The sequence below is a fragment of the Zea mays genome, chromosome 6 (assembly GCF_902167145.1).
Source record: "Zea mays cultivar B73 chromosome 6, Zm-B73-REFERENCE-NAM-5.0, whole genome shotgun sequence".
Lineage (NCBI taxonomy): Eukaryota > Viridiplantae > Streptophyta > Magnoliopsida > Poales > Poaceae > Zea > Zea mays.
In genome coordinates this window covers 30,310,787-30,326,603 of record NC_050101.1, presented here as the reverse complement: position 1 = coordinate 30,326,603, position 15,817 = coordinate 30,310,787, and the positions used below count along the sequence as shown (strand labels likewise).

Sequence of the window (15,817 nt, the reverse complement as noted above, 5' to 3'; positions counted from 1 at the left end):
AGATACAAGAACTTTGGGTACCCAAACACAAGTCTTGGAACTCTTGTGTTTGCCACCAACATATTTGGCAACTATTTTGCCGGATTTGTTAGTTAAAACATAAGATGCATCAAAAGTCTTAAATGAAATACTAGGTTCTTTTGATGCACTAGGAGCTTTCTTCTTAGACAATTTAGCACGAGTTGATTGCCTAGAACTAGATGTCTCACCCTTATACATGAAAGCATGATTAGGGCCAGAGTGAGACTTCCTAGAATGAATTCTCCTAATATTATGCTCAGGATAACCGACAGGGTATAAAATGTAACCCTCGTTATCCTGAGGCATTTGAGCCTTGCCCTTAACAAAGTTAGATAATTTTTTAGGAGGGGCATTAAGTTTGACATTGTCTCCCTTTTGGAAGCCAATGCCATCCTTGATGCCAGGGCGTCTCCCACTATAAAGCATACTACGAGCAAATTTAAATTTTTTATTTTCAAGTTCATGCTCGGCAATTTTAGCATCTAATTTTGCTATATGATCATTTTGTTGTTTAATTAAAGCCATATGATCATGAATAGCATTAATGTCAACATCTCTACATCTAGTGCAAATAGAAACATGCTCAATGGTAGATGTAGAGGGTTTGCAAGTTTTTAGTTCAACAATCTTAGCTTGTAAAATATCATTTTCATTTCTAAGATCGGAAATGGAAGCATTGCAAACATCTAACTCTTTAGCCTTAGCAATCAATTTTTTATTTTCACATCTAAGGCTAGCAAGAGAGGCATTTAATTTCTCAATCTTAGCAATAGACATAGCATGATCATTTCTAAGATTGGCATATGAATCATCACAAACATTTGAATCAACCTTAGCAACTAATTTAGCATTTTCATTTCTAAGGTTGGCAATAACATCATGGAAAGTGCTTAGCTCACTAGATAATTTTTCACATTTTTCCCTTTCTAGAGCATAAGCATTCTTAACCTTAACATGTTTCTTATTTTCCTTAATTAGGAAGTCCTCTTGGCTATCCAAGAGTTCATCCTTATCATGAATAGCGTTAATCAATTCATTTAGCTTCTCCTTTTGTTCCATGTTAAGGTTGGCAAAAAGGGTAAACAAATTATCCTCCTCATTACTAGAATTATCTTCATCACTAGAGGATGCATATTTAGTGGAGGATTTAGATTTAACCTTCTTCCTTTTGCCGTCCTTTGCCATGAGGCACTTGTGGCCGACGTTGGGGAAGAGAAGTCCCTTGTTGATGGCGATGTTGGCGACGTCCTCGTCGGAGGAGGAGTCGGTGGAGCTCTCGTCAGAGTCCCACTCGCGGCACACATGGGCATCGCCGCCCTTCTTCTTGTGGTACCTCTTCTTTTCCTTTCTTCTCTCCTTCTTGTCGTCGCCCCTGTCACTGTCACTAGAAATAGGACATTTTGCTATAAAGTGACCGGGCTTACCACACTTGTAGTAAACCTTCTTGGAGCGGGATTTGTAGTCCTTCCCCTCCTTTGCTTGAGGATTTGTCGAAAGCTTTTGATGATTAAATCCATCTCCTCATTGTCGAGCTTTGAGGCGTCGATGGGGAGCCTACTTGGTGTAGACTATTCCTTCTTCTCCTCCGTTGCCTTGAATGCGACGAGTTGTGCTTCGGGCATGGAGGAGGTGCCTTGCTCGATGATTTTCTTTGAGCCTTTGACCATTAGCTCAAAGCTTACAAATTTCCCTATAACTTCCTCGGGAGACATTAGCTTGTATCTAGGATCACCTCGAATTAATTGAACTTGCGTAGGGTTAAGAAAAACGAGAGATCTAAGAATAACCTTGACCATCTCATGGTCATCTCATTTTGTGCTCCCGAGGTTGTGCACTTGGTTCACCAAGGTCTTCAAGCGGTTGTACATAGCTTGCGGATCCTCCCCTTGGTGAAGCATGAAGCGACCGAGCTCCCCCTCGATCATCTCCCGCTTGGTGATCTTTGTCACCTCGTCTCCTTCGTGCGCGGTCTTGAGCACGTCCCAAATTTCCTTTGCGCTCTTCAACCCTTGCACCTTATTATACTCTTCTCGACTTAGAGAGGCAAGGAGTATAGTAGTGGCTTGGGAGTTGAAGTGGTGGATTTGGGCCACTTCGTCCGAGTCATAGTCTTCATCCCCTACGGATGGTACCTGTACACCAAACTCGACAACATTCCAAATGCTTGTGTGGAGTGAGGTTAGATGATGTCTCATTTTGTCACTCCACATAATATAATCTTCACCATCAAAAACTGGTGGTTTGCCTAATGGAACGGAGAGTAAAGGAGTACGCTTTGAAATACGAGGGTAGCGTAGGGGAATCTTACTATACTTCTTGCGCTCATGGTGCTTAGAAGTAATGGACGGCGCGTCGGAGCCGGAGGTGGATGGCGATGAAGAATCGGTCTCGTAGTAGACCACCTTCCGCATCTTCTTTTTCTTGTCGCCGCTCCGATGCGACTTGTGGGAAGAGGATTCCTTCTCCTTCCCTTTGTTGCGGGACTCTCCCGATGGAGCCTTCCCGAGGCTTGTAGTGGGCTTGTCGCCGGTCACCATCTCCTTCTTGGCGTGATCTCCCGACATCACTTCTAGCGGTTAGGCTCTAATGAAGCACCGGGCTCTGATACCAATTGAAAGTCGCCTAGAGGGGGGTGAATAGGGCGAAACTGAAATTTACAAAGTTAATCACAACTACAAGCCGGGTTAGCGTTAGAAATATAGTCGAGTCCGAGAGAGAGGGTAAAAAACAAATCGCAAGCAAATAAAGAGTGAGACGCAAGGATTTGTTTTACCGAGGTTCGGTTCTTGCAAACCTACTCCCCGTTGAGGTGGTCACAAAGACCGGATCTCTTTCAACCCTTTTCCTCTCTCAAACGGTCACTTAGACCGAGTGAGCTTCTCTTCTCAATCACACGGGACACTAAGTCCCCACAAGGACCACCACACAATTGGTGTCTCTTGCCTCGGTTACAATTGAGTAAATCTCAAGAAAGAATGAGAAAGAAAAGAAGCAATCCAAGCGCAAGAGCTCAAATGAACACAACAAATCTCTCTCTCTTATCACTAAAGCTTTGTGTGGAGTTGGGAGAGGATTTGATCTCTTTGGTGTGTCTTGTATTGAATGCTATAGCTCTTGTAAGGTGTAGAAGTGTAGAAACTTGGATGACTTGAATGTGGGGGTGGTTGGGGTATTTATAGCCCCAACCACCAAAATGTGGTTGCTGGAAGTCTGCTGTCGCATGGCGCACCGGACAGTCCGGTGCGCCAGCCACGTCAGCCAGCCGTTGGGGTTCGACCGTTGGAGCTCTGACTTATGGGCCCGCCTGGCTGTCCGGTGGTGCACCGGACAAGTCCTGTAGACTGTCCGGTGCGCCACCCGTGCGTGCTCTGTCCTCTGCGCGCGCAGACGCGCATTTAATGCGTTGCAGTCGACCGTTGCGCGCGAAGTAGCCGTTGCTCCGCTGGCACACCGGACAGTCCGGTGTTACACCGGACTGTCCGGTGAATTATAGCGGATCGGATTCTCGAAGCTGGCGAGTTCAGAGTTGCTTCTCCCTGGGGCACCAGACACTGTCCGGTGGTACACCGGACAGTCCGGTGAATTATAGTGGAGTGCCTCTGAGAATTCCCGAAGGCGAAGAGTTGAGCTTGGAGTTCCCTGGTGCATTGGACACTGTCCGGTGCGCCAGACCAAGGCTACCTTCGAGTTGTCTTTTGCTATTTTTGTTTGAACCCTTTCTTGGTCTTTTTATTGGTTTGATGTGAACCTATGGCACCTGTAAAACTAATAATCTAGAGCAAACTAGTTAGTCCAATTATTTGTGTTGGGCAATTTAAGCACCAAAATCTATTTAGGCAAAGGTGTAAGCCTATTTCCCTTTCAATAACTATCAATTTCTTTATTAGGAAAACATGAGTGCCTAATTAAGTTATTTTAATATTATTATAAAATTCTACTATTTTGGTTTTCTCCTTTCTTTTCTAAATAGAATTTATACGCATAAAATGTTTATTTAATTCTTCTAACCTTAATATACTAAGAATTAATTGTAAAATAACTAAATGGGACTTTAAATAACTTATTCATGGTTATTATGACATAAATGACCATTTTACTATTCTCACGCAATTAAGTGCTATACTTATGAATACATTTATTGTGAATAGTAAAATCTATATTTTTATTCGACCAAAAATACGTGGCTTAGGATTTCTTCTATTTCTTCATGCAAATAAGTTTATACTTAACATACTACTAACAATTATTGTTCCACACACAAAAGCGAAATCAAATCTCTAAACATTTTCTAGTATGAAATCACTGAGTTAGAGAATAGTGACCGTGTTCATTTTTAGAATTATAAAATCATACACATATTTAAAATATTATCGCGGGTTCGATTTTGGTTACACGTGTATATCGAAATCTCTAAATCATACACGCGAATCGCCAAATTACAACAGTAATTCACAAGATCTATAAATAAATTCAAAACATGATTTAGAAAATAAATATTTCAGGTTTGTCTTCAACCTTGGGTTCTCGTTCTTGCGCAGGGAGGGATGAACGTTGACGAGAGGGAGTGGTTCGACGGACAGGTAACGACGAGGTTTGGACGGGGTTCGGGCACTTCTCTGGCGAGCAGGGGAACGAACGCGGTCGTCGGTGGACGACGAGGTACAAACTCCGGCGCGTCTCCACGGATGGCGAACGGTGTACGACACGCAAGCACTGGCTCGACAGCGGGTGCGCGTGAGCAGAGCGGCGGTGTGGGCGTGGTCGACGGGGTGCTGCGCGGGCGAGCTCCGGCGCGGTGGCATCGACACTGGCGAGGGAGAGAGAACCGAGAGGAGGGAGCGAGCTTGGGGTAGGAAGAGAGGAAGGGAGTTCGGCCACTTTTATAGAGCGAGAGGGAAGAGAAACGTCGTCGGTGTCTTCAATCGACCATCAATTGCGTTAATGGAGGGAGAGAGAAACGGGGAAGAGAAACTGACGAAATGAAGATCATTAACGCGGAATAAACTGACAGTGTGGGTGCATGGTCGTGGCTCAGACGGGTTGCTGGGCGCGGAGCTTGGCTCGGCCTGGCGTCGAGACTGGGCAGCTGCTCGGTCGGCGCTGGCGTCCTGGCGCGTCGGGGCAGTCAGGGCGCGCCTGGACGCGTCGGGCTTGGCTGGGGCGCTGCGTAGTCGGGTTGCAGGGGCTCGGGGCGGTCCTGCGCGGGGTGCTCGGCAGCTGGCGACGCGTGTGGTCGGGGACGCGAGGGAGCAGGGGCGTCGCGGCTGGGGCGCTGCTCGGGGTCGGTGTCGCGGTCGCTGCACGGCGGAGGAGCGCGCGCAGGGCGGGATGCACGGAGGCCGACGGTGTCTGGGCGAGCAGGTGCCTAGAGAACCGGCATGGTAGTGTTTCAATCGGCTAGAACAGAAGTGGAAGTGGAGAAGATAAATAGATGCTGACAAGTGGGGCCTCTGTGTCATAGAAAGAAAAGAGGGATAGAAGGAAAATGCAGAATGGCCTGGGCACGTGATCGAGCATGAGAGAACGTGGGTAAATTTGGTTTCTTTTTTTTCTTAAAAATCTCTTCTCTAATTATTTACTTATATATAATTATATATATATATATTCTAAGAATTGATATAAATCAAGAAATCAGTATTAACAGAAATAAAATATCTGTTTTTAAAAATAGATTATTCTAGCAAACTTTTATTATTGAAATAAATTGGGTTTTGAAAAAGAGAATGAATTAAAATAAAGTTATTGCAATTATTTAACAACCAAATAAATCATGTACCAATCATTTGGTAGATTTTAATTATTCATAAAATTTGTTAAACTTAGTTATATCACCACTTAATTACATATTTTCCTTCATACTAGAAACATAAACTAAGTTACCTTTAATTGGCAAAAATCTATTATTTAAATAGATTGGGCTCTACAAAAAGAAAAAGAAATTTTTCACAAATACCTACAACAAAAATTATTAAACCAATCAAAAAACATGTTCTAAAAACACTTATTTTAAATAACAGCTTATTCTTATTTTATAAAAGAAGATTTTTACACTACCTTAAATCCAATAATTAGATTTACAAATCGAGTCAAACAAAATTTTGTGCTTCGGCATGGATGCATCAAACACTTAGTAAAATTTTATCTATTGAAGAAATTATTTAGTTTATTTATATTACTATTTTATTTTATGAAAACATAAATATGATCCTTTTATTGGAAACTAATAAATTAAACTGGGTTGTTTTCATTTGATAGATTTAGGGTGTTACAGCAGCGAGGAGCAACAACAAGAGAGCGAAGGCCATCATCGCACGAAAGGCGTGACAACGTTCGTTTGAATGGGCTCAAGTGGGCCGTGTAATACTTAAGTGGGCCGCTAGGTCGCGATGGGGATATATGTCAGTCTATGAGAACGTTGAGTCTATCGAATAACAAAATAGCAAATCCATTTTCGCCGCTACTGCTATCTTCTTCCCCACGACATCTCTTCTCCCTTTTCCTACGCCGCCAGCAACTGCTTTTTCGTGCACTAGTCGACGGAGTTGCTAACATCTGGTATCAGGTTCAGTCTCCTAGATCTGATTGCTGCTATGCCGTGGCGATCTCGATCTTCCGTGATAGAGCACCAAGATGCTGCCATTTGCAAGCTGCTCGACGAAATGCGACTCGTGGAGGTGCGCCGGTCTGAGCGCATCAGCAGACGCTGCGATAGCGTCGAGCGCTGTGAAGAGCCCTGTGATGAGTCGTCCATCTTCGACGAGGAGCCCTATTTCCACCGCCACTTCCTCGATTCGGATCCAGACTCTCTCTATGACTGGGTTGATCTGCCCTTGACCAGCCGTGCCATAGCCTTGAGCTCCCGTGATTTGCTTCCTCCACCGGGCATCCGCGCCGTGTCGAGCAGCTACGTCGTGAGCGAGCATCCGCAGGAGGTGGTCGGCGTCGACATCCGAGCTGATGCGCCGTAGGATCTTCTCCCGCTTCGACTCCAGCTCAGCATGGACTTCACCAACCCCATGGGCTTCCTCAACAAGGACGCTGCCTTGCCCAGCGGGCCGGTGCCGATAGGGAGCCTCTACATGGTGACTCGGGTGGAAGCGACGAAGCATATCCTGAAGCTGGTGCCCCTTGACGCGCTCAAACGTGACAGGCCTGACCATGCACCCGACACCTACACCGTGCAAGCAAGCTCGGCTCCTGCGCGGCCACCGATGCGCTATCCCTCAAGCTCTACGCGCATGCGCTGCTGTCCCGAGAGCTCGGCAGCACCAGCCACCCCTCGGCGCCAGCGGTGACATGCGATGTGCTCATCAACATCTCACTCGTAGGCACGCGCCGGGCTAAGATCCTTGCGCGCAAGGTCCGCGACGTTCGTCTCCTCCACGTCTCCTCGCCATCACCGGACCAGGAGCGGTGGTCTGGCTTGCTAGACACAAGTGAGTTGGGCCTCCTGGTCCTGCCGACCTGAGCGGTGGTCTGGCTTGATTGAGTTCCTACAATCGCTTAATCACTTGTCGGTCGATGAAGAGTTGTAACAGCTTCCATGTTCATCAAAAAGCAGGATGTGGCGTAGGAGTGTATGATACGTCTACATCTTCAAAAGGCATCATGTGGGCTAGTGTATGATAGTTCTACAACTACTACCTCCGTTCTCGAATATTTGATATCCGCTAATTTATTTTTGAACAAAAACATGACAAATAAAAAAGAATAGATGAGTACAAAAGATTGTTGGGGTGGTGCGTAGAACTGAATTGTGCACTGTGTAGAGTACCATAGAATTGAATTGCGGCTAGAACAATTTGTATATTTTTTATTCATATCTGTGTAATATTCGTTTCTTAAGTACCCATGACACATCCTCCATTTTTAATAAAATATATATTACTCCCTCCATACTAAATTAAAATTTATTTTATTTAATTAATGGGTTTATACAATTATATTTGTTTTATATATATATATATATATATATATGTCTAGATTCATTTTTATCTATTTGAATATATACATAAAAATTAAGAGCTAAAACGGCTACTATTTTAAAACGGAAGAAGTACTCCTCTCTTCGTCGAAAAAGAGCAGGCTCAATAGCTAATAGCTATTCGCTACGTTGTAGAAGCCATCTGTTTCTATTTGCTATAGGCCATTTACTTGAGGGTCTCCCACGGATATAAAAACTACTCTGTCCCTCTTACCTAATAGAGTAAAAATCAATCGGACATCGGATCGTGGGTACTCATTGTCATCTCTATATCCATCGTAGCTTGGGACTTGGAGGTTGGAAGAATTTTAGTGTTAATAAAAAATTTCTAGTGTTAAATCATAATTTTTTTTACTTCCTCTATTTAAGTTATAGGACACTTTGTTTGTCTAAATATGCAAATTTTACTATACTTCTAGATGTACATTTATGTCTACATTTATAATAAAATTAATATATTAAAAAATCAAATTGTGTTATAATTTAAAATGAAAGAAGTATAAACATTGATCATTTTTAATAAAAAGCTAACATCATTTTTGTCAAAGGAATCCCAATCGGCTCCCCTTTTCTGAAAGACATTTCAGCTTTACGGGCTAGTGCGACATTCAGGGTCTGTTTGGTTGGGATGTGGCTGTGAAAAAAGTTGCTGTGGGCTGTGAGCTGTGGAAAAAGCTGCTGTAGGCTGTAAGCTGTTAAAAAGTTAAAAACCGTTTGGTGGAAACCACTAAAAGTCGTTAAAGTTTTTTTCGATATATGTTTTCACAGTTCCATCCGAAAAGCCACTAAAAACAGGTCCAGAGGTGCTTTCAGATTTGCACTACGAGAAAATCGGCTTTTAGAAAAAACTGCTTTCTGGATCCAGCCTTTTGGTTGGCTTTTGGCTTTTAGGGGGTAAAAGCCAAAGCCAAAAGTCAAACCAAACACATCCTCGGTGACTGACGCGTGGCCCTCACCTCCGCTTTCCCCTCCTCCCAAATAAAACCCGACCGCAGCCGCCGGTCGTCCAGGAACGCCGCCGCCGCCATGGCCACTGCCGGAGCCTTCCACGCCGGCGGCTTCCTCCTCCTCCCGGTCCGACGAAGTCTCCGCGGGCCCAGCCCCTCACCATGGTCCCACTTCCGCACCCACTTCATCTCCTCCAAGCCGCCGCCCTCCACCCCTCTCCCGCCGCCCGTGCCGCCAGCTCGCCTGTCCCCCGTGGGTTCTGCCTTCGGGCCTCCTAGCAGAAAGACCGGCGCGGTTGGAGCCGGGGCTGGCGCGGGTGTCGTCGGGTGGTACCTTGGCCTCTTGGACGCGCGGCCCGTGCTGACCAAGAGCGTCACCGCCGCTGTCATCTTCACCGCCGCGGACGTCTCCTCCCAGGTCGGGATGTTCTCCTGTCCCCGGTCGCTCGTAAAAAGTAACCTTGTTGGTCGATATCGTGTAAACAGGAATTTAAGGGGGGTTTGATATTTCAGCTAATAATAGTTAGTGACTAAAATTAGCTAGAGACATCTAAACAACATATCTAATATTTCAGCTATTAGCTATTTTTAGTAAATTAGCTACTAGTTAGCTAGCAACTAGCAAATTTTTAGCCAACTAACTATTAAGGGTGTGTTTGGTTTGACTTTTAGCTTTTGGCTTTTGCCCTCTAAAAGCCAAAAGCCAACCAAAGGGCTGGATTCAGGAAGCAGCTTTTTCTAAAAGTCGACTTTCTCACAGTGTAAATCTGAAAGCACTCCTGAACCTGCTTTTAGTGGCTTTTCGAATGGAACTGTGAAAACATATATCGAAGAACTTTTAACGACTTTTAGTGGTTTCCACCAAACGGTTTTTAGCTTTTTAACGGCTCATAGCCTACAGCAGCTTTTTCCACAGCTCACAGCCCACAGCAACTTTTTTCACAGCCACAGCCCAACCAAACAGACCCTAACTCTAGTACATTCAAATACCCCTAAGCTATCACAATTGATCGATAGATTCCACGGGGTAAGATTTGTGCTACAATATCAATTTATCATTGTAGGATGCGATGCGATATATTTTAAAGGGGTGTTTAAATGCACTAGAGGTCTAGAGCTAATAGTTAGTGACTAAAATTAGTTAGAGACATCCAAACACCCTAACAGTTATTAGCTAATTTTAGTAAATTAGTTAATAGTTAGCTAACTATTTATTAGATAGCAAATTTCACTAGTAATTTTTTAGGCAACTAACTATTAGTTTTAGTGCATTCAAACACCCCCTAAATTTATGTTGTAACTGATGTCATCCACGTGCGTGAACCTTGATATGTGGCTTCCAATGGGTTTGGAGTCTAGCCTCCCTAACTTGCTTGGTACTGAAAGACTTTGTTGTTCTTGTGGTTGTAACTGATGTCATAGTTGTGTTTGTGATCCTTTGTGAGTTGTGATTAATTTAATCATTTCAATTATTAGTACCATTATAACCTGATAGATATATGCAACCAGGTGCATCATTCTGAAAGTTTTCCTTCATTTACACGTCTGTTTGCTGTTTAGGGGACAACCATTTTAAATGTCATATGTGGTTCGTCAAGCTGATCTACAGTTTATGTATGCCATTCAATGAATTGATCTATATAGCCTTTACAATATATAAGTCCAACCATTTTCATTTTCTCCAAACTCTTTAAGGGAATGAGCTATCGGCTATTTTAGCACTTTTCAGTCAGGGATCTTGTGTTTGTTTGCCCATCATATTTATCTTGACCATTTGATTCTTGGCGTCCCCTGGATGGGCCTTTCCAGTTTTCACTGCTATTATACTGGCTGTTACAATTAGATATTGCTTCTAACACAATTTCATTTGCTTTTGCTATTGCGTTGTCAGATGCTCACACTTGGTCCTGAGGATTCACTTGATTTTCTTAGGACCATGCGTATGGCTAGTTATGGGTTTCTGATCTCAGGACCTAGCCTCCATCTTTGGTTCAATTTTATCTCAAAATTGTTCCCCAAAAAAGATGTAGTGAACACATTGAAGAAGATGTTTATAGGGCAAGCAGTCTATGGACCAATTATTAACTCAGTTTTCTTCTCATACAATGCAGGATTACAAGGTACTGTTGCCTACATGCCTCCATATAGACATGTTTGAGAATTTAGATACATTTAAATATTTTTTTGCCTTCTAGTTCTAGAAGGGTAGGCATCAGGGTTTTTAAGGCGTTGCCTAGGTGTCGGCGGTGTCGCCTTGCCGCCTTGCCCGCCTAGGCGCTGCCTAGGTGCTCGGAGTGTTTGCTTGCTCGCCTAGGCGCCTTAAGAACACTGGTAGGCATGGTGCAGTGGTAAGAGCTACCTCACTGAGTCATCCGGTTGCGGTTTCGAGCAGCATCTCCGCATTTGTGGGGGGAAGGCTTACCTCCATTTATCCCTTTTCTAGACCCTCATGTGGGAGCCTCCGGCACTAGGGCTGCACTTTTTTTTTCTAGTTCTGGTTGAGTTGCACAGAAATCATTTGTTGAATTTCAGTACTCTGTTCATTTTTATAGTGTAGCTTGACTCTGCAAAATCATTATTTGACTGCATGATACTTCTACAATAGTTTATTAGTAGTTAAAAATCATAATTTTTTTTTTCGAAAGTGCAAGAGAGCTGCACATCATTTAATTACAGAAGAAATGGACCAAAATGGACCAAGGTACATAGCCCTGAACAGGCCCAACAAAAAACACCCACTCACACACTACATCCTCTCCCAACAGATTAGGCCCTGTGTATATTAAGCGTGATCTCAATGCCTAAACTCTGAAGATGTGTAGCTCCAGCTTTAATCCAACACCCCATCTCATCAAGAAAGACGCATCTGATAGAGCTCAGCGAAGGGTTCTCCCCATTGAAGCATGAATTTGAATAGTAATCCAATGTTATTAATCCAATGTTATTAATTTTGTTGCACATAACTTATATATTATTAGATTTTGGTCAAAGCATGAATTTGAATAGTCTAACCATGCCTTACAAAAATGAATTGTGTGAGTATTATTTATTGGGCATGCTTCTGTTTCCCTATTTTGATTGCCCTATTAACTCCACCTATGCTGTATTGTTGTTTCCTATGCTGACAATTACTCTGTTTTGGTGATGTATTAATAGAAATGATTATACAGCTTGCTTGATTTGCATTTTCTCTTAAAGTTTTATTTGTGTAGGACTTATATTTTATTATCGTAAACAAGCTAATAATATGGAGTTCACTTGTCACTAGTTGTCGAGTCCTCAATTTCTTGAAGACTTCGTGAGATTACTGCAAGATTGAAGAGGGATCTGAAACTTTTTGTTGCAAACTATTTTGGTATGCAGATAGCAGACTATTTAATGGTCTTTTCTGATCTGAAACGCAGGCGAGACTGTTGCTGAGATTATTGCAAGATTGAAGAGGGATCTAGTTCCCACCATCAAAAGCGGGCTTTTATACTGGCCAACTTGTGATTTCATTACTTTCAAGTTTGTTCCAGTTCATTTACAGGTAACTAAACCTAATGCATCCTGGAGTACCTGCTTAACTGAGCTTGTTTGGCAGCATTTGTGACCTGAAATTTGTTTTTTTTTCCTCAGCCGCTAGTGAGCAATTCATTCTCATTTCTGTGGACCATCTACATAACATATATGGCCAGCTTAAAGAAAGCAGATGTGGAGGTGGCCCCGAGTACCTAGGTGTTGTCGAGTGACTCAACATGGCTGTTATCTGTCGATTCTTCGTACAAGGCAGACTTCATGTATGCCTCCTGGATCGCGGATGTTATCGACCGGCGATTTTAGGCTTTAGAGAGATGGATTGCTTACGATGCATCCTTCACTTTTGGTTAGGGCATAGTGTCCACAGGGATTCTACTTGCTTATGTTTTTGGCTGAAGACCATTTTGTTTGGATGATCGAATTATACTAGGTTCATTGGGTGGGTCTTCTACGACGTCTTTCTTACGGTCTTTTGATCCTATGGCTAAGAAGTACATTTACTTCAACTAAATTTTCTGTATCTAGTTATGGAGATGCAAGTGAACCTGTTCTTTGCCACAAACAATAACAGACACAATCTATCTCATCCTTTTCTTCTCATTTGGTTCATTTTTTGTTTCCCCATAAATGCTCCATTTGCTTCTTTTGAGCTCGCTCCTACAGTTGCAGTGAAATCGTAATATACATACATACATGCATGCAGCAATGCACTTGCTTTTGTTTGAGCCTTGGGGTACACCCATGCCATGCCAACCCAACCTAACCCCTTCACGCCATCTTGAGACTTAAACATTGGTATCGCCAAGGAGACTGCAAGACCTGAGCATCATGCCTACTGCTCTCATTCTGGAACCTTAGGTTTGTTACATCGGACTTGGGCGCGAACCCCTGCCCTGGCTCTGACTCTGCAGATGTCGATGACGACATTGTTGCTTCGGAGTCTGAGTTGGATGGCTTCTCCTCCTCCCCCCTCCTTCCAGCCCCAGTTGCCAGTGTCAGCTCCAGGCTGAAGTCTTCGGCCAGCTTGGCCTCCGTCTTGCCTGAGCTACCACACCACTGTCGGTGCTCGAGTTTTTCTGTCGGTTTGGTTTGCCTTTCAGCAGCTTCGTTTCCGTAGCTGTTTGTCTTGGCAATCTGCATCTGCATCATCAGCTGCTTCTGAACCTGGTACACGCGGTGCAGCTCGTGAACCTGGAGAAGTGACCATTGAACAGTTTTTTTTCAGCATTACGAAGTCTATGGATACTACTCTACTTCGTGAGCCGGCAGTTCCGGCGAGACATGGTTTACCTGCTGTCTGAATGTCTGTTCTTGCCTCAGCATGGCCATCTTGATGTGTTCCTTCTCCATCTTGATCTCTGCCCGCGCCACCACACAAGTATCAGTTCGATGGCCTGGACTGTGTGTCTGCAACAAGTAGAAACGGATGTGAGATGCTAGCACATTTGCCTGCGATGGTAACAGTTTCTAGCGGTCAACTGAATAAGTTACTGAATTTTTCTATTCATCTTTGATTTGAAGAGCTCTTCCCTGTCGGATAGGGGATGGCGCATTTAATTTATTGTAGTAATAAGTTGAATGATGAGTATCCAAAGATATCATAATAAATGTGGTGCTACATTGTTGTAGTTATATGCAATCTAAACATCAAATGAGAATTTGTCCTATGTGCTTGTACACCTGCAATTGAGTTATATGCTTGTCCATAGGTTTGGCAGTCTGCACTTTCACGTTGTCCTCCACTGACATATATGTGCTGTTTGGTTAGGAGTACGTGAATGGATACCACCGTGATCTTAATGGAAAAAAAAAGTAACAGATACAGATCTGTAGCAACGTAAAATAATATAACTGTCTTTGCGCTGTAATTGGATCCCGGACGACCACAATGGTACAGAAGCAGAAATTTCTCTCCACATATTTATGCAAAAAAAAAATACACGCTTATAGTGTACTAACGTCTAAAAATTCTCGCAGGTAGAATTCTGGAAGGAACCAGGGGAAGATGATATCTGTATCATAATTCTGCTTCATTATGTTTCCAAACAAAAGTATGCCTTCGTGTCTTAACTGATCCTGAAGGGAACTCCGAAAAGCTGATTTCTTTCTTTACAACACTAGATTTTTGGAGCAGCTGCTCCTTGACCATGAATGAAATTACAAAAGCACGACGACCAGGCAAGAACATGACGACGACATGCATGCAAGCTTTCAGAATGGTCCATGAAGGCCGGGCAGGCCCAAGGGCGGTTCTTGGAAGCGACAAGGATCAAGAGCGAGATAAAACGACGCAAGGGGGCCTTGAGCTCACCTCCGCTGAAGTGCTGATTCCTCTGACGAAGCTGTTGGGCACCTCTCACAGGAGGGGAGGGGGGGGGGGGGTGGGGGGGGGGGGGGGGGGGAAGAAGAAGATCTCCTGGTAGTGGTAGCTACTGCTAGGCCAAAGGAACGGATTTTGGCCCTGCTGAGAAGCAACAGCCAGCAGGATTTGCATGTGTATCAAATCTGGTGAGGCAGGAGGGGGTGGAGGAGGGGATTTAAGATTCTCCCCTGTCATTTGTTTTACTGTCATGGTGGACCCCTCCCTGTGGGCATGCCAAACAAATCCATGTCATTTAGGCCAATGGAGTTCATATGTGATAAAGGCTCCCAAGATGCTCCTATGTAGTGCCAAGAAAAGGATAGGGCCAAGATAAGAAGCCCCAGCTATTATATTCTTCGTTCTTGCAGCACCGAAATTCTTATGTGCCCCCACTCCAGCTATATATACACATCCTTAGTGGCTTGTTCGGTTAGAAGTGAATTGAAAGGGATTAAATGTCTTGTTAGTCAAAATTGAATAGAAAGAGATTTGATCTCTCTCGATCCCCATGCAACTGGATTCTAATTCTAGCTCTCTGTTTGATTTTGAGCAGTAGTTGTTACCTCTCCCCATGGGTTTGTGTAGGTAGCCATGTCAGTTTTAAATGTTATTGCTGGATCAGCACAAAAAGGAGCACTGAACAGACAGCTAGGCATGCAATGTTTTGGATCTCATGGTCACATGTTCAATGGATTAAGGTTATCATCACCACTTGTCTCAAATAATGCATGCACTTACATTACTGTCATCCAAAGTCAGAGGGCCATCTATCTTAGCAAGGTTAGCATCACATGATTGAGATAGCATGAATAAAGTAAGCACGAGGCCTTGCCGTTTTTACCATAACGTATATCTTTTTATTACAGCGGTCAGTGGATCTGTAGCTCTGATCTGTACCGGCAAAACCTAGATCCAGCAGTCAATCCTGACCAGATTCAGAATTGAAGTTGGATCATGTGTTGGCTTCATATGCAGGCCTTTCTC

General features: G+C 43.7%; 2 protein-coding genes across 2 annotated transcripts; one reads left to right on the top strand and one right to left on the bottom strand.

Moving 5' to 3' along the window:
• Positions 1 to 8,934: 8,934 nt before the first annotated feature.
• Positions 8,935 to 13,070, top strand: LOC100274053 (uncharacterized). The gene is made up of 4 exons (NM_001148433.1): positions 8,935 to 9,370; positions 10,844 to 11,072; positions 12,357 to 12,481; positions 12,571 to 13,070. Exons 1-4 carry the CDS (start codon positions 9,032 to 9,034, stop codon positions 12,667 to 12,669), a joined length of 792 nt encoding a protein of 263 aa, NP_001141905.1. The 5' UTR covers positions 8,935 to 9,031; the 3' UTR covers positions 12,670 to 13,070.
• Positions 13,071 to 13,134: 64 nt separating this feature from the next.
• On the bottom strand, positions 13,135 to 14,978 carry LOC100275221 (uncharacterized). The gene is made up of 3 exons (NM_001149360.2): positions 14,783 to 14,978; positions 13,762 to 13,878; positions 13,135 to 13,662 (listed from the first exon to the last, which is right to left on the bottom strand). The coding sequence occupies exons 2-3, from the start codon at positions 13,819 to 13,821 to the stop codon at positions 13,240 to 13,242; spliced, it is 483 nt and encodes a 160-aa protein (NP_001142832.1). The 5' UTR covers positions 13,822 to 13,878; positions 14,783 to 14,978; the 3' UTR covers positions 13,135 to 13,239.
• Positions 14,979 to 15,817: the final 839 nt, after the last annotated feature.

Coding starts and splice junctions, on each gene's coding strand:
- LOC100274053 (NM_001148433.1), top strand. CDS start 9,032: ATGGCCACTGCCGGAGCCTTCCACGCCGGCGGCTTCCTCCTCCTCCCG. Junction 9,371..10,843: donor CCGCGGACGTCTCCTCCCAG/GTCGGGATGTTC, acceptor TTGCGTTGTCAG/ATGCTCACACTTGGTCCTGA. Junction 11,073..12,356: donor ATACAATGCAGGATTACAAG/GTACTGTTGCCT, acceptor TCTGAAACGCAG/GCGAGACTGTTGCTGAGATT.
- LOC100275221 (NM_001149360.2), bottom strand. CDS start 13,821: ATGGAGAAGGAACACATCAAGATGGCCATGCTGAGGCAAGAACAGACA. Junction 13,663..13,761: donor AACAGACATTCAGACAGCAG/GTAAACCATGTC, acceptor TCACTTCTCCAG/GTTCACGAGCTGCACCGCGT.